Source organism: Seriola dumerili, unplaced genomic scaffold, assembly GCF_002260705.1.
Source record: "Seriola dumerili isolate Sdu_G_001 unplaced genomic scaffold, Sdu_1.0 BDQW01000149.1, whole genome shotgun sequence".
Lineage (NCBI taxonomy): Eukaryota > Metazoa > Chordata > Actinopteri > Carangiformes > Carangidae > Seriola > Seriola dumerili.
In genome coordinates, this window is record NW_019174404.1 from 9,297,117 (window position 1) to 9,324,040 (window position 26,924).

Here is a 26,924-nt window from a genome sequence, read left to right on the forward strand (position 1 = left end):
TCATGAATATGGTTAAAATAACCTCAAGTTGCCTATAGAGCTGGGACTAATTTTCCCTTTATAGAGCTAATGTAGGGAAATATGTGGTTTTGTGGTAGAACCAAAGGGAGCCACTGTATTGACGCCACTTCTAAAACCACCCATCTGCACTTCATAATGTATTGTATCACTGCTCTCCCTGAGGCATGGTACGGTGATACACCTCTTCTTTGAGTTGACAAACTTGACAATGCCAGGCATGCAGGAGTTATGTTCTATGCACAACTACTGTAGTTTTTTTCCCCCATCTCTCTGATGCACTCTTTCCTTTGCTTTCATTTTGTTAGTGGGGAAAGACTTCAGAAATCCTCCCCCTCAATAAAAAATGCCTCCTTTTCATAAGATGAAAAGGAAGCAGGAGCTTTGGAGCCTCAGCCAAGCAGATCAAGGTGCAAAGATCCAATGAGACGTTATACCTCCAAACTAATGATTAAAGAGCAGTGCAGATGAAACCACCTTCTTTCCTTTTTGTTGCAAAGCATTGCGCATTGCTTGAGATATGGTGAATATGTGCAAATGCTGCATCTGTTTAAGTTGTGTTTTGTGCAAATGCATAGAGTACTTAACATAAAATTGTTCTTTTCATCTATAAGTGCAGAGATGAACTGTATGCCTCTGGCTCTCAGCAGTTTTTTCCCCCAGCAATATGCACCTCATCCATTGAAATTCCTCTCCTTCAGTTTAGTCTTTGAATGAGGCATTCTGCATATCCATGGCGACCACAGTGCGGATTCTCTAGAGTTTGCATAGAAATGAGAAGTAAGAATGAAAGAGAGGAGGGCGAGCGAGCGCGCGCGCGCGCACATATACACACAGACACACTCTTTTCTCTCTCTATGCAGTGTGCAGAGCAGCACAAACGCACAAACATTCCCACGTGATGATGGAGTTTGCTCCCTCCCTCACTGAACCGCACAATAGCGCGCTGGTTCACCTCCACGCGCACAGATTCACTGAGCGGAGTCTAAAATCGGTCAGGACTCGGGTCTAGTTTTGGAAAACTTTCCACCTCAACGACGCTTTTTGGGGCACTACCACTGTGAGGAATACGGTCTCACTTCAGTTGTCATCTTGCAAACACTGGAGGAGTAAACTTATTTATTTTTTTCTTCAAATGGGAATTACATGCGCGCGTGAAACTTTGGCTCACTTTTCTCCTCAGTGACTCTGGGACCTTCTTCGCTCGAAACATGCCGGAGCGAATAAGCATTTCGGACTTCGTGGTCCTGACTAACGAGGATTTGTCTTCGCCGGGGACTTCAAGTTTTCAGTCCAAAATGAGCGACTGTAGGAACACGGTTTCAACCGTGGAGGAGGTGAGGGGCTGAAGGAAGGAGACACACAGAGACGTGCACCTTTGTTTGTTGTTTACCTGTCAATATAGCATATAGCTGAAGAAGGGTTCCACGCTTACCTGTAGCTGCGACTAGCTAGATTAGTTTTCTCTTTTCTGACAGTTGTTTGGTTTTTACGGCACTGTTAAGATAAACTGGTTATACATCGTTAAGTAGTTTCTTTGAAGTTGTTCAACTTTGTGTCCAGGTGAGCACAGCTGTCTGAGACAAACATGCAGTGAGCATGCACTGCTCCTGGTAAAACCTGATAAAATAGGCTAATGTCATTCCACCAGCTGTAATAGGCACCTAATGCTAACAGCAACGGGATTATTTACAAAGGGGCAAGTGCAACTGGTGTTGGGGCAACATCTTTTTGTAAAGAAATGTGTGTCTCTGGTGTGGTGATTTTGGGGTGACCTGGGTGCACTTAACATCCGTTAGAAGATGGTGTTAAGTATCTGGTACTGAACTGAACAATATCACAGTCCATAAGTTTTTTGACCACTTTTATTAAGGCTGAGACATGGTGTATGGCTTTTGTACTGCTTGCGTGTGTGTGTATGTTCTGGGTGCTGCACTAGTACAGTCTTTACAGGGTTCGTGGTAGCATTCAAGGCAGACTGGCCTGGTTCAGCAGATGTGTAAAGGTTATATGAGGTAATACAGCATACAGAAGGTTTACTTTGCCCTGTCTGAGACAATACACACACAGAACACACACACATGACACAGCAGACATGCCAGACAAGAGGGTGGCCCTTTGACAGAATAAGGGATTGTTTTGTAGTGTGAAAGTGTGCATACACATGTTTGACCATGCTTTTGCGAGCCTGTCGGTGAAGTGAAGGCCAGTTTGATCATTTTGTCTGTTTGAACTGGTACTATGGCTTAAGGCTTGTTTGAGGTTGTGTGTGTTTGTTTGAAATCTGTTCTCCCGAAGCTCCTCGGGCAAAGGAGGAAACAGAGGGAGACTGCCATGAACTCTGCCATAAAACAAATAATCCAAATGTGCACACAAGTTTTTCCTTCCTTGTATGTCTCCTTGTGACAAAACATGGTTCACTGTAACCCAAGCCGGAGTTCTGTTTTCAGTCAGAGCTCACATTAGTTTGCATCACCAAACTGAGGATATTTTTTCTAAAATACATAATGTGGAAAAATGATATAGTTTCCTTTTGCAGTGGTTATTTGACAGCAGCAATTCACTCAGCAATAATTCAATTTAAATATCCTAATAATTCACTGATATTAAATGATGGAATCAAATGGATACATTACCCATTAATGCAGGGGGTCTTAAAAGGTCTATGTGAATTGAAAGGTCTTCATTAAGACTTTATTGAAAGTGTGACAATTGAAGAGAGACTGAGACAGCAGAGTCCAGGGTTTATAAACAGCAGTTTTAGACAGCTGTCTGATGTATTTATCTTGGCCTTATGTCCTTATTTATGGCCATGACACACTGGAAAATACATAGCTGGAATAGCTGCTCTGGGGAGGATCATGCTGGAATCCTACACATGTGCAGACAGACAGGCAGACAGACGGACAGACAGACAGGCAGGCTGGCAGACACACACAGATGCAATAGTCCCTTTATAGATAGATCTATGGTTATTATGTTTAGTCTGCTCAGCAGGGACAAGCTTGATTAATGGCTAGGGTAATGTGTGGGCATGTGTGTGGTTTGTGGCAGAGAGACAGAGAGACAGAGACACCTTTTACCCCCACACACTAAGCTGCTTGTTGCTTATTACTCCTGATTAGAGGCAACGATAAAAGGGGAAAGACGGGGATGGAACAGTTTAGTTTCCTAAAGCTATAAGCTATAGGGGGCTTTGTTCATTCCCAACATTTTTTTTTGAAGAACAGATCTAAAGTTTTCTCCTATGGTTAACATGTTAAAATTGAATATTGTAGTGAAGTCTGTCATCATGCCAAGTTAATGTGGTAAATAGGGATCAAGTATCAGTTAGTCATGAAATATTAAGCTCTGCTGCTAGCAGTTGCACATACACCCTGACAGCAGGTGTACACAGTCCTGTTTTGGGCCACAAAAAGGCACTGCAAAAGACATTGTAGTTTCTTAACACCTATGGGTGGAGCTCCATACCTGCTCCAGAAGGGATATGTGTGTTGTTCTTTTATAGTTTGTCTGTCTCGATTGACGGATGCGTCATCTTTCTGTTTGTGTGTCTGTGTACCCTGATTTATTTCACAAAATTAAACAAACGCATCCTATTTCATTGACCTGCACCAACAGTTTCCACTGTTTATCCCCCGTCTGCCAACCGACTTACCAAGCAGAGGAAACCACAGCAGCAGCAGCAGCAGCAGCAGCGGCAGCAGCAACAAGCAACTCCCATCTCCAGTCTCCACGAAATTACTTTCCCATTCATTGTCTTCAGAACCACATTACACAACACCCACACCACCTTTTAATTAGTGAAGTAACACTTAGGGAGTGGACTTGACTGGGAAAGACTGGGGCGAGTAAACAACACAATCTAACAAGACAGAGTCTCTGTTAAGTCTACATTACTGGCTCACTAAAGCTATTTCTGGTGGTGGCATGAAGGTGGAGTACCATGTGTCTAACGTGGTGAAAGAAGTGGCCTGTTTAAGGAGAATAAACAAGATGTGGTTCAAACCTTGTTGGTTTAGAAGAGATTGGTTGTCCAAATGAAGCCAATTGACTATTTGCATCTAGTCTACATCATGTGTCATAGTTCCATGAAAGCTTTCTTTCCTGCAAAAAAAAACCTAGTCTGGTTTTAATGTGGGGAAGTGTTTCAACCTGAAAAGTGACAGTCAGACAGACAGGGGAAGTGAATGAGTGACATCATTCGGGGGACTACATGAAAGCGCAAGACATGATTGTTTTGCTGGCAATTGCTGACTCAGCTGTTAACCTTAGTCACATACCGTGAGAAAATCAAACTAACTAAACACACACAAACCTACCTCCTACTGTAAACCTAAAAAAGAAAGAGGGAGCACTACTGAGTACTAATTTTTATGATCATGAAAGATTGTAACCCCTAATCTGGTCATTGGGGAGCGTAAAGTCTTGTGTGGAGTTGGCTAATAAAAGGATGAAACTAGAAATTTGTCAGAGATTTCTTCTGTACTGCTGAAACTGATGTCCCCTAAAAATCTCTCGGTGTCTAATTAGGTCGTTTGAGGCAATGTTGCAAACCAACAAGCAGGTTTACAGTATGGCAATATTGTATTTATAGGATTTGTGCATCAATGCAATGCAACGTTTCTTGCTTAAATTCAGTTATTTAGTTATTTATTTCACCGGTTTTTCTCAAGTAGACTTCCAGAAAACGTGCAATATAGTATGTCAATATCACAATATTAATTTATGACCCTTTATTACTGCATGGTACTGGCTCAACTCAACTCTACTCGCCTTTTGTGATTTTGGCACCTGGCACCTGGTACTTTTCCCTTCAACTCGCTTGGAACAATGGAGGCAATACCAAAAGGTGACATGAAAACTGCAGACTAATGATTAGTCAGAGAGAGTCACTATCACTACATCATCTGAATTCTGATGAAGTGTTTCCCAAGCTCTCCTGTTTTTGTTTTTTTTGTTTTTTTTTTTCTTCAGCAGTCTTTTGTCTTGCTGCCTTCAGCCTCTTCTGGAACAAAATCTGTCTCCTTGATGTGACAAACAGCCACAATCTGGGAATCGAGAACAGCATCCCTTCGATATCCTCTATTGTTCCTGTGTGTGCGTGTGTCATATTGAAGATAACGTCTCCATAGCTTCATGCAGCGTCGCTACTGAATTGAAGGGGTACTATCTGAAGTGGAAAAAGAACTACCTGGTACCAAAAACAAGTAGAATCGAGTCGAGTTGTGCCGGACTTGATTCATATAGACCACCCTTAGGATGTAGATGTTGTCAAGTGTTATTCTTGATTTATAATTTCACACACCCATTTCTGTCTCTGTTTTACTGCAGTCTCTGGAGATGGATCACACAACTCTGCAGAGGATGAAGAAGATGATCAAAGCTATACACACATCTGGACTCTGTAAGTGTCAATATGTCACACACAGTATAGTCTCACTCACACATTGCATTACTAGTGTGAGTAAATGACCTCAGCTAAAAGTCTGACTGCCGGTTTTTTCAGAGCTTTCAACCATATCACACCCTAAGCTGTCATGGAGATGAGTCTGTGCTCAGCAGCTATTATAATTTCATCCATAGCACTTTGAGGACTTCTCATCAGTGTTGTCTTCGATTCAAGTCCATTCTTGACTTTGGAAATAGTAGTTTGGCAAGAACTCAAGGTCCATTATCTAGCTCTTTCCAGAGCTTTCATCAGCGGGTGGACTGTGTGATATGGTAGGAAGCACCTGAAAAAAAGTGTAATTTATGTTGGGATTTTTTTTCTCAAACTTAAGATTTTCAATCAAGGTCATAGGAAAGTGACAGGACCAGTAGGGAGATCTGCACAAATGTGTTTTACCACTTTCCAATCCATGTTGAAGGATGTCTTGTTCCAAAGTATGTTAGCTCAGCAGTGAGTTTTCAGATAAAGGTCAGCCTCTATTATGGCAGGATGAGCTATTCATTGCATTGGGGGCCTCCACATAATTCATCGTACAAGCCTGGTTCGGATGACATCATCAGGCTCGTGTGGGCAGTGGTGTTTATGAGTGAGGCCCCTTGTTATGGGACCAGAGTGCGTAGGATGTTGGGTGATTGTGTTTATATCCATACAGAGTGTATGCTTTTGTGGTGTATGTGTGTGTGTCTGTGTTAAGGTTAATGGTATGTGTGGTTTCGGCAAACAACAAGGTGCTCACTTCACAGTGGCCTAACAGCTGCACGGGGTCACCAAGTTAATGTTTTGTGAGTGTGTGTCATACAGGTCTATGTTACCATAAGTTGCCATTGCTCCCTCAGAATTGGATGTGATTCGACATACATAAGATGTGAGTGTTCACCTCAAAAATTCCGCGGGAGAAAGAGAAGAACTGAAGTTGTTTTTCTGAACTTGCTTACAAGCCTGTTTCCCATTTCAAGACTTCAACTCATAGTTTTTAGTAAAAATGAGTCAGCGAGGCAGCTGCTCAGAATTAGGCAACTAGATGCAGAGAAGTCGTCCATGATCATTCCCTATTCACTCTCCTATTCTATTTCTTCCTCTGTATCAAAGTCTAATCATGGGGGTTGGTTACAATAATGTGACAAAGAGAATTTCTCTCATTATGTTGAACCACCTAAACTTTCCTGATAGTAACTGTGGACTGACAGTCTGACTCATTAAGTCACACGCCCACATCTCCCCCATGTTGGTCTGATGGCCCCTTTTCTGTGTCACACATACAAAAAAACACATGCACACATGGTGAGATGTTCTCTTCTTTAGTTCTCTATTCCCATAAACCGCTAAGTACCATTTTTCTGCCAAGACGCTGAGGCCTGTGAGTCTGTGTGTGTTCTGGCAGAGGAGTGAAGAGTTGAGTTGCTCTGCTGGTATCTGGTACTAAAAGGTCAGCATGAAAATCATCCTCTGAGCTACTCTGTGACTCAGCTGTTTGTTGTTTGATAGATGCACGTATGTTGTTTGTTATAATACCTTTTTAACAACCATGCAGCCACAACCGCTCAGTTTTCCTGCTCCCCTCGATTCTGTCTTGTCCGTCCTGCAGTTTGTCTGCATTCTTTCCTTAATTTCCAAATTTTGCTCATTCATAAAAAATTTTCCATGTTTGCTTTACAGTCAGTTAGTACAGCTATGTCAGTCTGTCTCCCAGCTACTGTCAGTTTACCATTTTATATTTTATACATGGAAACTGGAGCAGAAGAGATGAACTTATGATACTCTTTCTGCTTATTTCTGCTTTTGTCTGTTTAGTCTGCTCTGGACACTTCTGCAGATGCCTGGTCCTGTCAGTCTACAGCCACCAACAAATGGTTTCATTTTTACACTAATGTGGGGGTTTGCAAAAGTTTCTATATGACTGTGATGAACAGACATTTGGTTGTAATTGTTCATCAGGTGCCCATCTTTGAAAATGATGACTTCCATGGCTCGGATTTTGACTTGTGTTTAGTTGATGTCCTCATCTAAACCTCACTTTCAAATAGCTCTAGGATAAAACCTTGTTTAGTGCAATGTAAACCAAAGTGGTGCCAGTCAGAGCTCAGATTCTTTTCCATCAGCCTTTTTCCACATAAATTCAACAGACTGAGAGCCCACTAAGGTCATGACCCTTGGAAAAGTGACCTATAACATTACACATTGACCTATAAGCCCGAGAAAAGCATGGATGGGTGGAAACCAGCACTAATTTGTCCCACATGCTTGTCTCGTTAAAATACTCTCACTGCAACAGAGCAAGTGAATCAGCCCTCTTCAGATTTTCTGCACATGTAACTTAAGTCTGAGTCATTTTACCAGTCTATGTCTTTACTCATTCTGTGTACATGTGTGATTCTTTTCAGCCCATGTGGACAACAAGGAGCTGTATATCGAGGTGCTGGAGAACCTGGGGAATAGTCACCTGACCCAGGACAACAACGAAGTCTCCACAGGTTTCCTCAACCTGGCTGTGTTCACCAGAGAGGTCACAGCCCTCTTCAAAAATCTGGTGAGGAAAGGGGAGAAGAGTGTGGAAGAAAAGGAGAACAGGAAGGGGAGGTTTCCTCAAATTAGCTGTCCTTTACTTGAAGGTTCAAACCACACACGCAAAACCTAGGTGGAAAATAAAAAGAGGAAAGAGAAGCTGGTCTCCTACATGTCTCGAAAACCCCTAAAGAATGGCAATAAATCAGATAAATTTGAATTTAAATTATGTGAAATGGCAGCAGGCAGCAGAACTCCAAATCTATTCTATTGGGTGTATGTTTGTGTTCATTGTGTGCGTGTGCATGCATGAATGCATGGAGGAAATAGGTTTTTTAAAGAGCTGCATGCTTGTGCATTTGGACTGCAAAATATGGCGCAGTCCGGAACCCTCCCACTGATAGTTTCTATGGAGATGATAATTCATCCCAGACCTCCATGTGTGAATAAACACACACACACACACACACACACACACACACCCCCACACCGTCTGACACACTCCCTCCCATGTGTCAATCAAGGCTTCACAGGGGAGACTGGACCTTACAGATGTGAAAAGGAAGTGGGTCCAAAAGCCCCAAAACAAAAGAGTGATTTAAAGTTGTACTGCTAAATCAACCTGACCGTGTCCCTTAATGCCACATTCTTGTCCCACTGTCTCATTGTGTGCTTTTAGGCATGCATGCATTGATCTGTGTCACTTGTACATGTGTTGATGAAGTTGGTATTCCCCTGTGTCAGAACTCCATGTATTTACCCATTAGCTACCCCAGCTTCTGGATGCCAACCAAAACAATTCCACCACTCTCCAGGCCTTTGTGTCAATATATCAAGGTCAGCTCATGCAAGCAGTCAGCTCATGGAAGTGGCTGGACATTATTTATGTGAAGAGAAGAGTGTAGCTTAATTGTAACCCACCAGGATCTATGGAAAGGCTGCAGTGACTATAAACAGACTTGAAAAGTGATCAACTGGACACATGTGGACAATAATGTATGTAACTATGCAGCATGCCAAGATAAAGATGTGATGCACTTTCTTGGGGGAACTGGTGGTAATGATGTCTTACTCTAAAGTGCAACCTACTGGGGTCAGGCTGGTTGTTGTGTGATTCATTCTCACCACATACATGATAGAGTTAATCTCAACTCCATACAAACCTCAAATTAATCTCAACTTCCACTTTAGTGTACACAAACACTTCATTAAAGTCATTGCATCATGCTCCAACTTGGATCCAAAAATCTTGGTACATATTATTGTCCAGTGTTTTCTTTTGATGACTCACTACTTCAAAGTGACTGAATCACCATGTTTTTAGGATTATCCACAACTCATTCCCAGAAATGAAAGTCCATAGGGAGATACGGTAAGAGTCTGTAGAACTGTGTGTGTATGTGACTGTTTGCTTATACTGCAGGAGATAAGGGCTGTCTGTAATGTTATATGGAATCATTTTTTCTTTTCTTACTCATTTCCTCTGCTTTTATGTGTTTCAGGTACAAAACCTCAATAACATCATGGCGTTTCCTTTGGAAAATGTACTGAAGTCAGAGCTCCGGGACAGCAGACTAGTGAGTCTAAATTTTGTTTTTCACAGATTTATTAAATACTGATTCAACCTCTGCTGGCTAAGCTGATATTCATATTGTGATGACTTGTTGTCATTTACTTGTTTAGACTGTTCCTGATTTAAGCTGAAAATCCTAAAATACTTATTTTTATAAAGTTGTCCAACTCCATGACATCATACAGTTCAGTTTTGAACTTGAACAGCTTGTAGTTTTCAATAGGGCTGGGTGATATTGGAAAAAAAATTATATAATAATATTTGGCAAAAAAATATGTTGATAAAGCGACAATATTTTGAAGTAGGATATATTTGCTCTAAGAATACATTTACACACAAGAAAAATTTAATAAACCTATGTAATGAATTAATAAACAGACATAATATGAATATAATGGTCAAGTAGAGATTTACTTAGATACAGTCCAATAATATCAGCAAATTGTGTCAACTTACTTTATTGTGGTCAGAGTGATGAGAAGAGGTAATACTAAAGGGATCCCAGAATTATGACAACATAACCGCATCTAGTCTTATATGATATTATATCAATACTTTTTAAAGCCCCACATTCAAATCAACACAATTCAGATGTAATAAGACACAAAATTGTATAGTCGGGCACTCATTAATTTGTAGGAGGCAACAAACAGGGTCATATGATGATATGATATGGTCAAGATGTGACATGTGATATGCAGCTCAGGAAGACAGATACCTGTGTTTGTAAATGTTGACTTCACTGTCTAAAATGACAGGATTTCCCCTTTAAGCAGATAATACTGTCTGTCTGTGTTGTAGACACAGCTGAGCCTTTTAAGATATTGGATAAGATGAGGCTGTTTCTGCAGATTAATGAGTAAGACTGAGCTACGCTCCAATACTGAACCGATCTGTCTTGGCCAGCATTTGACTTTTTGATTTGCCATGCCAACAGACTAGTGAGTAATAACAGGCTAATGCCTCTGTAAGCTCCTGTCACTGCCCTGTCTTTTAAACATCTGATTCAACAGCTGAACATTGCTTCACTGTAACTGTGAAGGAAGGCTAAGTGCTACTGAAATCCTGTTCAGCCAGATTTGCAGACTAGTTACCTTAATGTGAGTTGTCACGTCTCTGTCCATCAACTGTCTGGCCCTACCCACTCAGGTAATTACCAGTAAATCCACACTGTACAATGCTGCTTTACCTGACTATATGCATACTATTAACCTCTTGTGGGGGTATTTTATTGATCATGTAAACACTACTGTCTGGCTATAGGAACATATACAGCAACCTTCCTGAGGTGACATGAAAAATATCTACTCTTTTCTTCTTCTCTCTCATATTCAGGAGCTCAAGAAACAGATGGAGAAGAGCTGGAAGGAGTACGACATAAAAATGTAATTAACCATATTCGTACACTTTGTTTGTTACTTCACAATCAAATTGGTGCATAGTGTGTGATTAGTCCAGTTCTTCATGTTTAAACCTCATTGCTTTCACAAGAGACAGGAAACTGAAGCCTGAGATAGATGTTATTGTCTAAGGAGACTCACGTCACACATTTAAAATTCTTGCTCTTCCTTTTCTGGCTTTTTCTGGGTCATAGAAGTTGGTGTAACTTCAGCAGAGGTTAATGTGATAATAGTTCATTCCCTGTGGTCAATCTCCATTACATTGCTATGAAGTAAAACTGAGGCACTTGCACTTTGCAGACATCATTTGATCTCATTCTGATGGTGGTTTAAAGTGTTTTATAATGTTGTAAAGAGATTTCACCTCTCCCTTATTGTCTTTTGTCCAAACTCCCCTCCCCCCTCTCTCTCTCTTTATGAGGAAGGTGAATGAGTTAGTGGAAAAAGTCCCTCAGTTTGTGGCGGAAAAAAGCAGCTCACTTAAAATGCTTGATTAGTTAATCATTACAGAGAGAGAATTGATCAGACAGATGGTTAAAGAATTGTGACAGACTCTGGATAACATTTTTTATTGCTTTTTCTCTTTTCTTTCTTTCTCTCCCTCCGCCTGACAGAGGAAAGCTAGAGAAGGAGAGGAAGGAGAAGACCAGGCAGCTGGGGCTGATCAGGACGGAGGGATCTGACGGCGGGGAGGACATGGAGAGAGAGAGGAGGTCCTTTCAGCTGCAAATGTGTGAGGTGGGGGAATCGGTGCCAGCCAAAACACAAGACACAGACACCTTTCACATACCTGAGTAGGGCTTGATTTAGTTCACATGGGTGGTCTGCCTTGTGGATTCCATATTCCATCCATGGTGGACAGGATGTCCCGGGTCGATCCCTTTTGTGTCTCTCCAGTAATTCCTCAATGGAAATAAAATACACTTCAAAAAGTCAGTTTAATTGGCTGCCTCTTGCAGGAGTGCTGGGTCATATGCATTAGACGGCAGTTCAAAGGCAGATGAAACTGCTTCATGACCCCACACCTGAAAGGGTTGTGTAGTCTCAGTTGCTAGCACACATGTAGCTGGAGAAAACCCTGAGGAAAAAAAAAAGGTCTAACCCTGACTGAGACCAGCTGTTGAGACAAAAAGGAGGCAGGTAAAATGGAATTTCCACACGTTGCAAGTCTCTCCGCTCGTCTGTCTCTTGGTCTGTCTGCCTTTCTTTCCTCCTGCAAACATACAAAAACTCTTTAAAAGCACTGTAGTTTGCCATTAAAGTTTTTTTTCCTTTAAAACATGAATTTAGACCGAGGACAGGCCTGAAATTATTTGCAATAAAGCTTTCAATATGTGCCTGTGTTTTTTATACTATATGAATGGAGACTTTTCCGGTTTCTGTCTGCAAGGTTCACTGACTGACTGGAGTTTTGAAATAAGGCACATGACCTTTAAGATAATATGGAGCAGTGTCCTAGAAAGCGAGCAGCCACATACTAGAAAACATGCTCAGAACAGGATATAAAAGATGTGTCGCCCAGGATGAGCCTTAAATTATTGGAACTGAAAAATGGTAGCTTTACTTGATGCCTCATTTTCATATTCAGGCTTCATGTTTTTGTGGATCCATCTGGCCTTTCTATGGGACAGCTGCTGTTTCTGGAGTTTTTTGTTAACTTTCTGTGTTTATGCTTTCAGTATCTTTTGAAGATCCAGGAGCTGAAGGTGCGTCAGGGCCCTGATCTTCTCCAGAGCCTCATCAAGTATTTCCAGGCCCAGCTCAGGTCAGTCTCAGCCAACACCACCTTATTTTGTGTCATAGCCATTTTGTTCTAGGTGTGAAATAAGAATAAGAAAGTTTTTCCTGGCATAAAAAGCATCTGGATTTGATTTCTACCTCAGGGTTTAGAGAGGGAATTTTCATAATAGTTGAGGTTCTTTGGTTTTCACTTCCTTTTACAAGCTATTATTTCTGTTAACCATTTACTCGTTTTAATCTTACTGAAGGTTTTATGTGGGAACGGAGTTGCTTATACAGCCTCAGCATGTGATGTTTTGGTTGGTGCAAACTAGGATGTTTGGACTCAAGTTCCATCATGACTCAGCATTTGTTCTTTTTTCTGATCTCAGTTTCTTTCAGGATGGGCTGAAAGCTGCAGAGAATCTCTCTCCCTTTATCGAGAAGCTTGCTGCTTCTGTGCACACGGTAATCACAGAAACTGCTGCTGCTGGTTTCTCTGTCCTCCCGCATTATAACAGTCAGTGTTTATAGGGGTAAAAAAAAAGCATTTTGATGTTATCATACCCCCAATCCACCCACACACAGAGCTTTTCTCCATTTGTCATACATTGCTTAGTCACAACAACAGGTAAATCTGTGTCCAAGGAAGTCACTTACAGTAAAACTGTCGCTGTAAATCACACAGTGTTTTAGTACCTCCTATAGCACTATTTCACTCTTTCCCAACAGGCAAAACCTCAGCCTCCCTCTCCCCTGAAGCGTCCCCCCAGCTGAACCCACAGGCTGAGACTGTTATTGGAGTCTATTCCCAGAAATGCTTTCCCCTGTTAGATGAAAAAGAAAGCATCCGTCATTTTCATTCTTTCCCTGCTGCACACCTATTTCTCTGACCACTCTGACAGGTTTCCAGTCTGCACAAAATTTGACTTCTTCCCTTCTCTGGATAGAGCACTGGAAACAGACTGTTAACTGTGATACTAGGAACGTTAGAGGTTTTTCTGGTTCTTCATGGGCAGAACACAGACCCGCTCAGACATGCCAGCCGTCAGCCTCGAGAAGGAAATTCAGACAGAATCTCTGTTTGGTTCCCTGGAAAATTGCTCAAATATTTCAGTTAAATGAACAAGACTGTTCACTCTGCTTCTTAATATAAAAAACACAACCTCCTAGGACTACACACCCCAGTACTGAGCTCTGTTCTGCATTATTTAGGCCATTACACAAAGCTCTGATTTATTGTCATTCCACACCCAATTCTGGGAACAAATCAAAAAAACATTGCAGACATTGCATATGAGCTAATGAACACGAGAGAACACAAAAAAACATGTTGTTCTTTGAACTAATTAGATTGTTTTTTATTACTGCAATTGAATAAACTGACTTTTATGGTGTGTGTGTGTGTATGTGTGTATGTATCCGTGTGTGTGTGTGTGTGTGTGTGCTATAGGTGCGTCTGGACCAGGATGAGGAAGTAAAACAACTCACTCAATTGAGGGATTCTCTCAGATTACTTCTCCAAGTGGAGGGGAAAGAGGTATGCTTATTCCTATTATCATTATTATACTCATATATAACCAGAATCCTGCAGATCTTCAGCCAGTGTATAAACATTTGTGCTCTAAAAAGTCCAGCAGCAGATGGCTTTAATTGGTGGTTGATGGTATCAGATTACTTTGTGTTTTATATTGTTTTAAATGTCATGATCTGCAGAGCTGGCTTGGAACCTTTGAGCTAATGTCCTAAATCCCTGTTTGTGTCCCAGGAGTATATGAACAGGAAGAACTCTGGCAATGGGTACAGCATCCACCAACCACAGGGCAACAAAAAGTATGGGACAGAGAAATCTGGCTTTCTGCTCAAGAAGAGTGATGGGTGTGTAAAAGCATAACTTATTAAAATTTGCCATTTAACGTGTTCTAGCTATACAAAATCTATACAAAATTTTAGCTGTTCACATACAGAAAATTGTAATATTTTTAAAGCGAAAAACACTTCTCACTGTTGATTGCAAGCGCGGTCAGAGCTTGGTAAAAAAGTAAGCCAGCAAGGCACGGAGAGAGAAAGGGGAACTCAGACTTTGTCTACCCCAGCTGGTCTTCATTATTGTGAGATGAAGATTCAAGCAGGGGCCCCTCCTGTGGAACTTATTGGCAGACTGGCTAACGGAGCAGATCCAACTTTTGCGTCATGCACACACTCGCATACACATACACACACACACACACACAGTGCTAGATTACTGTGTGATAAGGAGAGGGGATGTGGTTCAGTAGGGCGAATGTGAGACAGGAGGAGAGTAAACTTTCCTCAGGCCACTGACACAAAATGGAAAAAGTTCCCTGACATTTTACTTGATTCAGTCAAGATAATGAAAGCAACACTGAAACACTGTGAACAGAAGTAAGCTGAGCCAGCATAGTGTATAGATCATTATTACTCAAACCAAGGGTGCATGTTGATAAACTGCATAGAAACCATCTGGTCAATATTATTATATTAATAGTGATGATGTGTATGAAATCTATTTGTGTTATTTTTTTCTCCAATTGTGCATTTTTTGTTGACTCTTCAGCATCCGGAAGGTGTGGCAGAAGAGAAAGTGCGGAGTCAAATTTGGCTGCCTGACCATTTCCCACAGCACGGTGAGGACACGTGGACAAACGACAACTGTTACCAAGCATCTGTCAATTGAATTATGTCCAATTTTTTCAACACATGCTGACATAGGTGTGTGTGTCTGTCTTCAGATTAATCGACCGCCTGCCAAATTGAACCTACTGACCTGTCAGGTGCGACCAGACCCAGAGGACAGGAGGATCTTTGACCTGGTCACTCGTACGTTCATTCCTAAGCTTTGACCTTTACACTTTTACCCTCGACATATCATCATTAAAGACTCTGAAGAATCATCTGCAGCACAGCTGTGTGGAAGTATGCCTGTTTGGTCCCCACATTCATAGAAACTGAGATCAAAACAGATTTTATTTGGGATAAACACCAGAGATTCCTTGTGATTAATCTACACTGTTGTGACGACAAGTTGAGTTTCATGTTTGTTTTATGCAAATTTTGTTTCCACTGTTGTGTTTCAACTTTGAAACCCTCTTCACTCCAACTACTGTTAGGTTTTTCAAGATCAGCCGACAGTATCTAATTACCGTTTCTTCTTCTCCTAGATAATCGGACCTACCATTTTCAGGCAGAAGATGAGCAGGAATGTCTGATGTAAGCATTGAAACTACTGTACGCTGCATGTTAGCTTTATTCACTTCCTTATCTCATGTATTTTTTCATTGTGTAAGCAAGTTGTGACATATCATGCAACTATTATTCAAGATTAGGTCTGTATTGGAAATAAGCCTGCATTTAGAACAATGGGAGGTGTACTAAAAGGGAGGAGTCCAGTAGAAAGATAAAGGTTGTGTAGTTAAGTGCTATAAAGAGTATACAGTCTGATCCTGTTTGCAGTGAAGAGCAAGCAAGGCTGACAATGGAGAAAAAGGGAGCGACACTAAAGGAAAGCTGTCCGCGAGGACCCCCCCAGCCCAGCTGGTGTTGGGTGGGACTTCTCTTACTAGCCACAGATAGCAAGCAAGGGAACTTTTTGTGTTGTGATGTGGTGTTGGATGGGGTTTCATGTGGGGCTTTCTGTCCCCTGCCCTTCCCTTGTGTGTGGGCCTCCAGGCAGATTCTTTGATGTGATGTGCTGTGTGAGTTTAGGGACAGAGGGGAATGGAAACGGTTTGAAAGGGAAAAGTACCAGAGCTTCAGAAATGAAAGACATGAGGTTCAGTATGAGTCTGGATGGTAGAGAACTCACGAAACTGAGAAAGTGAGAGTGATGACTTATCGTTAGACAACTGAGCAGAAAACACATGCAAAACACATGGTGGAATACTTTTGATCTTCAGAGGAAAGACTGAAATGATCAGTTCTTTAGTTTCCCTTGGTGTGACATTATGTGTAAACGCTGTGTTCTATATATATATATATGTGTGTGTGTGTGTGTGTGTGTGTGTCTGTACTTTAGTTGGGTGTCAGTGCTGCAGAACAGTAAGGAGGAGGCCCTGAACACAGCACTGGGAGGAGACCAGCTCCACCTCCAGGACAGCGGGCTCCAGGAACTTTCCCGAGCCATCATCGCTGAGCTTCGACACATGCCCGGCAACGAGGCCTGTGCTGACTGTGGGGCTCCAGGTCAGACAGTTATTGACGTTGATGATAATTGCAGAAGTAAATGTGGAAATTTATGTTCTGAGCATGAAATGATTCATGATTGTTTTTTTTGCTCTGTGTATCTCAGATCCAACTTGGCTGTCAACCAATCTTGGTATTCTGACCTGTATCGAGTGCTCTGGGATCCACAGAGAGCTGGGTGTCCACTACTCCAGGATCCAGTCTCTCACTCTGGACCTACTGAGCACATCAGAGCTCCTGGTACTAAATGCACACATGGAAACACACAGTACACGCAAAAACAGAAACAATCCTGGTGGATTTTCTGTTGTCAGGATTTCCTAATTGCAGACATTATGTAACCGCCTGCCTCTCATTCAAATGCCTCTGTGTCACATCTTTGTGGCTGCATTGTGTTTTACTGCAGTTGGCTGTCAGTATTGGCAACACCAGATTCAATGACATCATGGAGGCTGGCCTTCCAAATGATGCTGTCAAACCACTGCCACAAAGTGACATGTGAGTCCCTGATTTCATTTTAATCAAAAATCTGATTGTTAAAGAGACATTTTTTTAATTTGTTGTATTTTGTTTTTCATTAAATGGTGCATCCTTTACAACCAGGAATGCCAGAAAGGAGTACATTGTGGCAAAATACGCTGAGCGGCGGTACGTCCTACGTAGAGAAGAAGCAGATCCCGGACGGCTGTATGACGCCGTGAGGAGTCGGGACCTCACTTCTCTTCTGCAGCTCTACGCTGAGGGAGCAGACCTGGTCAATCCACTCACACTGCCCGATGGACAGGTGAAGATAATTTACAGCCATGAGTGGATTTTCACACTGGCATTTCTTCCTGAAATCTATCCTGTGAGGGTGGCAAAGAACATTATAAACACATTTAATCTTATGACAAATTGAGACTCTGAGCATTCCCACAGATGTCATGCATTTAGGGAGAATGACAGCAACATCCTGACAAGGCCGCCCACCCTGCTTGCTTAAAGTTGCACACACATTTGTGAGATGCTTCAAAAAGTTACTTACTTGTCCCTGTCACTTTGGAGTTATGACTGAACTGGATAAAAATAGAATCACCCAACCCTCTAGTGTTGAAAAAAAAAGTCACGACATACAGTGTGTAGGAGGTGTGTGGATAGTTACAGTATGTGAAGCATGTGTTAATTGTCCTCTTGTGTGCATGGATCATGTGGGTGGGTAGTCGGAGACCCTCCCATCTCTTTTGGCCTCTAATCCAATCTTTCCCTCCCTTTTTGTCTCCTCATCCTCTCATCTTGTTTTCCCTGCCTCTGCTGTCTCTCTCCAACGCCTGCTTTTCTGGTCTTTAATCACATATACCCTACTGTCATCTACTTCCTGCTCAGCAGAGAGAGAGAGAGAGAGAGAGAGAGAGAGAGAGAGAGAGAGAGAGACAGAGACAGACAGACAGAGAGAGAGAGAGAGAGAGAGAGAGAGAGAGTTTGTTTGTGTTGGTTGGCCCTCGTTTATTGTTTCAGCTTTTAGGTCAGAGCTCACGTCTGTTAACAAGTGAGACAAACTCCATGATTTACACACGCACCTCTCCGTCTTCCTTATCCCCCTCCTTCTGCACTTCTCATAAACAAATAATCCTTAAAGCTGAAGGAATATTTTCTCTTTTTAACACACAGACACAAATGACTTGTTACAGTCTCTGACATTAGCTTTACTGGTGTTCTTCTATAAGAATTAGGGATGTCATGCGAACCGATATTTCATACCAAATTGATTTTGAAAATTCTGAACTCTGCTGTGGTATTGAATTTGGTATTGGACTTTAATTGGTATTGGTACCGACTACCAAAATTCTGGTATCTTGACACTCCTATTCTTCTATCATGTCTCTAGACCGGATTGTCAGATGCAAAATGCAGCAACTTGATGCCACTGACTGACAGCAAACTTGGCAAAAAGTTCTGTGCAGCTGTAAAATCTTTTGAGGGTCAACAATATGGCCTAATTTGTACTAATTTCTTTCCTTATAAGGGGATCAGAGAGACAGCTCTTCATCTTGCTGTGCGTCTGGAGGAAAGAAGCTCTCTGGCGCTGGTCGATTTCCTCTGCCAGAACAGGTCAGACACTGAAAAATAGTAAATAGTGAAGTATGATTTGTATCTCCGTAGTATGAAGAGGATTAAGCTGTTGGTCAGTTTTGTTAGACTTGCGATGAAAGATGGTAATGTTTAACACCATCTGTCTGTGCTCTATGATCACTCTACAGCAACTGTCTGGAGAAAAGAACGGCAGAGGGAAACACAGCTCTTCATTACAGTGTCCTGCATTACAAGCCTGAGTCTCTCAAGTTACTGCTAAAAGCAAAGGCAGCACTACACACAGGTACATTTTGCTGTATTTATTTTTCTTTCCACTCGTGCAATCAGTGAATCCTTAAACCATTTTTTTTTATGTCTCCTACAGTGAACTCAGCAGGAGAGACTGCCCTCGATATCGCCAGGAGGCTGCAGCACACAAAATGTGTCGATCTGGTAAGACCTCACTCCTCTCTCTTTTAATCTGACTTAAACACACAGTATGTAACTTGCCACAAAGGGTCTCTCAATCTAAACAATAACAAAAGATGCCATTTGGTAATGCGTGAAGTAGCGTGGAATCCTTGGAGTTGTTATTGCTGTCTTTGGAGTCAGTGTCTCCCAGTTAGGATTTTTTCATTGTCAGTCGATCCGCAGAGGGTGTCCTCCTCGCCATAACAGAGAGACCGGGTAAAGAAAACCGGTGAACACACTGAATAAAGCAGTTTCAAATTAAAAATCATCCCGGAGGGGCTGTGAGCCGAGCTGCCACTAATGTTTGCTCAGCTTGTTTCTCTGATAACTTGTGATCCAGACATCTGATAACTAAAATCCTTTATCTGGTTAAAACATATAGTTAAAAATGTCCAAGATCTAAAATGTGTATCATAAAAATGTGACTTAAAACTGGATAAAAAGTAAATTTTGACCACTTCTGGCAGACAGTGACAATGCTGACACATATAGGGTCCATATAGTCCAGTGGTTTTTAGACATTTTAATGCAGAAAAGTTATATATTATACCTTTATGGTTTTAATTCATATTTTCAAAGAACACACACAGTGAGGAGGTTAGGTTCAACTGAGGAATCAAGTTGCAACATTAAAATACCTAATAGAAAGCCAACCTCAGAAACAAAACGAGACAACTTCCACAGCTGGAAATACTACCTTAAAATAACTCCCTGTGCAGCAAAGCTCAGCTAAGGACTCAGTCCCAGGACAAAGAATCTTATCCTCATCAGGTCCCACTGCGTATCATTTATAAACTGGTTTTATTTTCTTACCGGACATCTGCCCTGCTGAATCAGACCTGCCTTGTGTAATATCCTGTTTGATTGTGCACAGCCTTGTTTTGAAGGCTTTCTGTTTAAAAATCAAAAAAAGGTTACATAGGAAAAGTGCCTGAAAATGCTCTCCTTTTACTCATTGGCTGTATTAATATCTAGTTGTGTTGAGGTGATCTCTTTTTTGATCGGGAATCTGCATTTAGATCAATTATTTCATTTAACCCTCTTAGGTCTTTCCTTATTGTCTTTTATTTTCACTATCTGAAACATCTGCTGAATGCACTGATATACACAGACTCAAGAGGGATTTCCATAAAACTGCACAGGGGTGTGTGACAGCATGTGTTGACATCGTTTATACTCCTGTCTTCTGCCCTTTCCGTCCTTTTTTACCTGTTATTTTCAGTTTTCATAGATTTTTTTATATTAATCTCGAAACCTCTTACTGCCGGTACAGAAACTTAAAGTCCAGAAAATGATGTACTTACCCATGCCTCAAAACTAAAAAATTGCAACCCAACGGCCAAGAGGCAGAAACTAAACCAGAAAAGAAGTTGAAATATGGTTGGGTTGATAGAGGAAAGTACACAGTTACCACATCTTAGCTGTACCCAACTTTTATGTGTCTTTTACTGGAGAAGTGCATGAGTATTCTGAGCGTTTGTGTTTCTGTGTGTGTGTTTTAGTTGGAGCTGGCCCAGAGTGGGAAGTTTAACTCTCAGATCCATGTGGAGTTCATGTGGGAGACTCAGTCTCAGGAGTTCTATGACAGTGAGGATGACCTGGATGAGAGGGTAAACAGCACACACCCCCACCTGGGCAAACTCATTACTGACTTTGTCCTTCTGCCAAAAAAGCCTTGACAAAGTTTGGAGAAGAACATTATTGGGGTTTTCCACTGCGCTGTCCTCAATGAATGTAGAAAAGATGACTGAAAAGAAATTAATCAAAAAGAGTTGAGAAGAAACGATAGTAATTAACCTTGTGCTCCTTTCAACTTTCTTCCAGGTGAGCCCATTGCCCAAAAACCGCTCTCCATTGCCCTCCAATGGAGGTGGTGGATCGTCCTTTGCCCGCTGGAGTGTGGCTAATGCTTGTATAGGCAGCAGGCCCTGTCAGACTTATGAAAATCTGGACTTCCTGTACAGAAATCCTCCTGCCAACAGTGCCCCCTCTGGAGCATTAGGACCACCACCACTGCCAGCTAAATCCATCCAAAGAGGTGAGCTACTGTATAAGGTTTGTCTGCATTTTAGAAAATGCCCTAAATACTCATTTCAACTCTGAAAACGTCATATTTACCAAGAATGACGACAAGGAAATAACTTAGTACTAAGAAATCAGGTATTGACGATGCAAATGTTAAAGTTAATATTAATAGTTATGGAATACACTAAATTGAGGGAAAACAGGGATTGATTAATTATCCTTCAACTCAGTCACACTACCCATCTCACATGTTAAACAGCTGTGTTCATCTCTGTGGAGCACTGCCACCAAGGAATATATTATACTGAATGCCAGATCAAGTCATATTTTCCACATTAAACCCCACAGTCTCTGTTCTGTGCAGTTTACTGACTCTGCTGTTGCCTATAATAAAATTGCACAATTCAAGTTAAAAAAAACATTATACGTAAGATTTTGCCAGTTGATATGTTGTTTTACTGAGTGGATTCATAAAGTTGCTTTCAGTTCAATTTTGTTAAGTTCACTGCTGCCAAACTGAATAAATAAGGGTTTGTTTAAGCCTTCGAATGATTGCGTCAATTGAAATTTTCCATAATCATTTTCCATAATAATCCTAAAGATAACTTGTTTCTTCAGCCATTGCTTAGAACCACTTCGGATAACAGATTTAAAGCTTAATTTTAGATCTTGGCAGCATACCACACTTGTTTTTGAATGAATGTATAACTTAATTATCGTTGGTTTCATAAACAGATTAAATGGACAGTGTTCCTCTTGTTCTACTTTTTGACTTCATTTTCTTCCCCTCCACAGGTCGCTCAGACCCCCAGATTTCGGTCACAACACAGGAAGGAAACCCCATTCCAAGACGTTGCTCTAACCCACCCTCCCACTCCTCAAGTCCCCAGACACAGGCGAGACACAGCCCTCCCTCACCCAACACAGAGAACCTAGGCCAAGGTGGGAGACCCCCTAGGTCTCCCCTCGGACATGGAGGTCTGCTCAGGGGACAGAGGCAGACCTGCGAGAACCAAGCTGGTGCTAGTTCTGGGTCTCAAAGCAGTGTCACGTCAACATCCTCTCAGAATCACATAGGACCTGTCAGGTAAGACAGCACTGCTACAACCGGTTTACACATTTGTCTTGACACATTTTTTTTAAACATGATAGTGTTGGGTTTAAATAGGGCCACTGAGAGGATGCAATTCAAGATAAGGCTAAATGTCTAAAAATAATACTTGAAATAAAACTATCTTGTATCTGTAGGACAAGCTTTAATACTATGCAGATGAAAATGATTATCCAACTCTGCTCAGTTTTGATCTATCCGTTTATTTAAATAACTCCACATGATAACTTCTTTGATCAGTGTAATTTCATTATACTTCTGCGTCATTTTCCAGTTCAGAGAAGACCACATCGTATCGTCGGACCAGCAGTGGCGGAGGTAACCAGGGGAAATGTAGTGTGTTGTCTCAGAGCTGTGTGGGCAGCCAGGAGGAGCTGTACTGCAGTTTATTGGGGAATAGTTCGGCCCTCACCCCTGCTCCTGCTCCTGCTCCAGCCCCGTCATCATCACCTACCGTGACCTGTGCCCCTCGACCCCGCAGGAACGCTATGGTACGGCCACATAGAATCCTCTTTGTATTACATTCAGCCAGTTTAAGTCCTCCATGTCAGAGTCTTCCATTTCAGAGGACTTTTTCTTTTCTCTGGAGAATCAGAAAAGGCCTGTGAGATTTCACAGTCAATATAAATTTGCTGGGGGCACACTGAGAAATATATTACATGTCTCCTCCAGGTTTCTGGCAGCAGGCCACATCAGAAGCGTGTCAAGGCTTTGGTGGACTGCCGAGCAGTCAGTTCAGAGCAGCTTGCTTTTTTCAAGGATGAGATCATAGTGGTCACAGCCACTAATGACATCCACTGGTGGGTAAGTGCAACTACAACTTAATTTCATTTCTGTCCCCTGTCACTTGCCATCTGAGTTGCAATTTGAAGGGTTCCAAATGAACCTGTAAAGTGAGATATATATATATAAAATGTGTTCACTTCATAAATATGTTATTCCTTATCCTAACAGGTTGGTCACATAGAGGGGGAACCATCCAGGAGTGGGACCTTTCCCGTCAACTATGTACACAAACTGACAGACTGAAGGACGTGGAAATATGAAAGTACTGTATAGTAACATACTAGAGGAACTGAACCAGCATCGGATGCTTACTGGAACTTTATCATCACACAGTGGATTTTATCTACAGGAGAGGACAGTGTTATTCTCCTGGATCCAACTCAAACTCGAGCTTTTGAGCAAACTGAGAATAACTCCTCATGAGGATGAGAGAAGCCATGGGATACCTGAGGATATAAATGACACTGTTTTAGGGATTGTACCTGTTAACATTTAATCATCCTGGGAACTAACAAGGGAAGGTTCATAAAGCCTTTTATTCCAAAGACAGTGTTTTATCCCGTTGGCCTATCCTTGGTTTTCTAACTGCTACATGTTTCTATAGAACCACAATTATTAAGTACACATTCATTTGTGGTTTGGGAAACGGCTCTAATGTCCATATAACCATTAATTACACAGTATATTGCAAATGTGGTGTCTAGATCAGTACCTAGAGGCAAAACTTACCTGCAGGGGAAAACCCTATAAGGCACTTTAAACTCACTGAGAGGAGTTGGCAGAGCTGTAAGCGTGTACCTAGCCAGCTGCTGTATACGGATATAGCTGCTTTTTGTTCTGAACGGAAACCGTTCAGTCTTTTAAATCACAGTACACTGAGAGATGGGATGTGAGCTTCAAACCTGCCCAGTGTCTGTTGCAACCTGCCCTGGGAATCTGAAAATGGCTTTGTGCCTGCCAGCCTGTCTCCAATAAAACGCCAGGCGTCTGGGCAGCCAGAGTAGAGATCTGAAACTTTAGCTCAGCCATCTTGACTCTGGGCAAGGCTTACCGCCTGCACAAAGAAAGAGGAGGATCCAGTTTCTTCTGGCTCCAGGCATCTGTCTCTGGAGAACCTGGTATAACAACGGTGTGTTAGGGAAAAAAAAAAGACTCTCTGTTCTACCAGGAAATGGCACTTAAAGAGGGCTTGTTAGTAGCACCACCCCACTGCAGTCATTTGTTCACTGAACTCACAGTTAGTTACTGTAGGCACGTGTGTATCACATCAGATATACACAAGCTCACTTGCACTTAGTGTACACACAGATTATCTTCCAGGAGTGAGGAACCTTTAGGTAAGAGAGTTGGGAGTGGGAGAGGTGCAACTGCTCCACTTTTTAAAACCCAGTAACAAATACCCAAGTGTAACACATTTCACAGCTATTCCACACAATTTGTTGTACATACTTGTCTAAAAATGTCCTCTAATGTGTACAGTGTATATCATGTTTTTTAATCTGTTATGCATTATAAACAATTGTATCATTACAGATAGTGTTACTTCATGTTGCTAACTTGATGCCATGTGTCCTCTGTTCTGTTTAATCAGTTAACTAAATGACTGTCAGAGCAAGAGAAGGGAATGGACACAGTTGCATAATCGGTGTTAAGAAAGGATCCAGTCTCGCCAAACTGAAAACAAACACTGACAGGGAGAAGTAAAGGCAGTCAGGCAGCAGGCGTTCACTTCCTTTGAATCATTCCTGAGTTTAAACCAACTGGTGAGGAGTCTCTTTGCCCGTCACTGTTTCTGCTGATATTGTCTTGTCACAGTGTTGACCATTAAGCAAATGGAATCACAAGACAGTCGTCTGATGTGTGAGGCAGTGGATGACTGCATTAGACTACAACTGTAAGTAGGAACTCAGTCAAATGTAAACAGTACCGTAGCTCATTTTAGTGAGTATATTTTAACATACACATTAAACATGTCTGATAAAGTGTCATAGAGTCTTCTATAGTGTAAACTAGGTGATATCGTTACTTCTGTTGTGAGTTGAATGGAGTAATGTAGTGTCTAAGCCAGAGAGCTAATGCAGACCAAAGGTACTGAGTCCTTTATACAACCACACCAGTCTTAAATTATTTAGCCAGTGTCAGCACATATAAAACCTATTTCCTAGTAATGTGTTATGTAACACCTAATGTGACAGGGGTTTACTGGCTATTACTTCCTTCTGCACACTTGTATAGCACAGTATGTTGAAAAACAAATGGCTGAATATTGTCACTTCTGGATGACAAATTTAGCTGCATTGTATGATAATTGATGATGATGAGTTTGCCTAGTGTTTAATACCTGGAGTTCAATAATTCAAAATCCATAGACTCAAACTAATTCACAAGCTTTAATTAAATTAAAAGAGACTTTCCAAGTCATAGCATCTATACCATCTGTATATATTGGTTCAATTCTAAAAGTATGTGAGTTTGAACGGGGGATTGCTAAAAAGAGCATTGCTGTCTTGCTGGCTTGCTGGCTAAATGGCCTTTCTGGAATTGAACTTATTTGACAGTTGCATTTTCACTTCTCCCTGTCATTTCTGACATCATTTATTTTAAACTCCTACCCTTTATGCCTCCCTAAAGCTAAATCTCTCCGTCCGTCTCTCTTGGCAGTCTTCCCTGCACCTCTCCATCCTTCCAGCCTCATTTCGCCTCCATCCGGATGTTACTTAGCCCTGACCCTCCGTCCCGAAGCCAGGATGATGAAATTCCAACCTGTCACTTACATAACCGGCCACCTCTAACAGCCAAGATAATGATGCTGCATGCCACGGCCTATTCTCCTTTGCCAACTGAGTAGCCCATACATACAAACACTTCCTCCCATTAGGCCCATCTGCCTGTACTAATGCATACAGCGTATACAAGAAGCACTTTGTGAAATGTTATTTTTAAAACATACTGTATAGTTAATGTATTCATTCACTAATGCTGTCATCCATTTTATGTGTATTCATACACATACACACACAGACCGACACTGTGCACAAAAATAATAATGCAATGAGCACACTGTGGAATATAATAGTAAACCATGAAATGCAGAGTAAAGCCTGCACTAATCTCTAGATTTATATCATTCCTGGGTGGAAGAGAAGTGTGGTTTTGGTGCGTTATTACCATTTTTTTTGTGCAAGTATGTCAACTTTGTTTGCATCAGGGTCTTTAATCTCTAAAAATAAAATATTATAGAGGATGTTCTAACTTTCTAATACCCCAGATACTGAGATCCGCCTATCTAAAACCCATCTACATGGGTAATGCCTTTCATTAAGTGAGCAACAGCAAAAGCATCAGCTTAATGTAACTTCACAAATCCTGGCTTGCAATAATGAGGACTTGGAAATGGGATATATTTCCAGTAATTCTGCCCTTTCCATCTGAACACAGGGTTATCTAACCTCCATTTGACTAAATAATCAGCTGAGAAAGGGCTCTAATGGACAAGCAAATGACTAAATGACACTGTATGACTGGATGGAAAATAATGCACGCCAAATGTATAAGCCCAGTGTGGCTGAGCAGTTTACTGATTGGGCACTATGCAGCTGTTGGCTGCTGCAAGGT

General features: G+C 41.5%; 1 protein-coding gene across 5 annotated transcripts; it reads left to right on the forward strand.

The window, feature by feature from the left end:
* Nucleotides 1-988: 988 nt before the first annotated feature.
* On the forward strand, nt 989-26,507 carry LOC111225443 (arf-GAP with SH3 domain, ANK repeat and PH domain-containing protein 1-like). 5 transcript variants are annotated; one of them, XM_022750321.1, is made up of 26 exons: nt 989-1,355; nt 5,353-5,425; nt 7,852-7,997; nt 9,475-9,549; nt 10,881-10,930; nt 11,560-11,683; nt 12,625-12,710; nt 13,057-13,132; nt 14,118-14,204; nt 14,433-14,542; nt 15,243-15,312; nt 15,418-15,505; nt 15,847-15,895; nt 16,701-16,867; nt 16,974-17,107; nt 17,274-17,365; nt 17,471-17,651; nt 18,870-18,955; nt 19,105-19,220; nt 19,302-19,369; nt 20,890-20,997; nt 21,212-21,425; nt 22,208-22,499; nt 22,798-23,014; nt 23,196-23,327; nt 23,478-26,507. In XM_022750321.1, the coding sequence occupies exons 1-26, from the start codon at nt 1,230-1,232 to the stop codon at nt 23,550-23,552; spliced, it is 3,042 nt and encodes a 1,013-aa protein (XP_022606042.1). In that variant the 5' UTR covers nt 989-1,229; the 3' UTR covers nt 23,553-26,507. The 5 variants fall into 5 exon arrangements, with proteins under 5 accessions (XP_022606042.1, XP_022606039.1, XP_022606041.1 ...); XM_022750319.1 differs by having other exon boundaries at nt 1,018-1,078; nt 1,202-1,355; nt 15,243-15,505; XM_022750318.1 differs by having other exon boundaries at nt 15,243-15,505.
* The last annotated feature ends 417 nt before the right edge of the window (nt 26,508-26,924 follow it).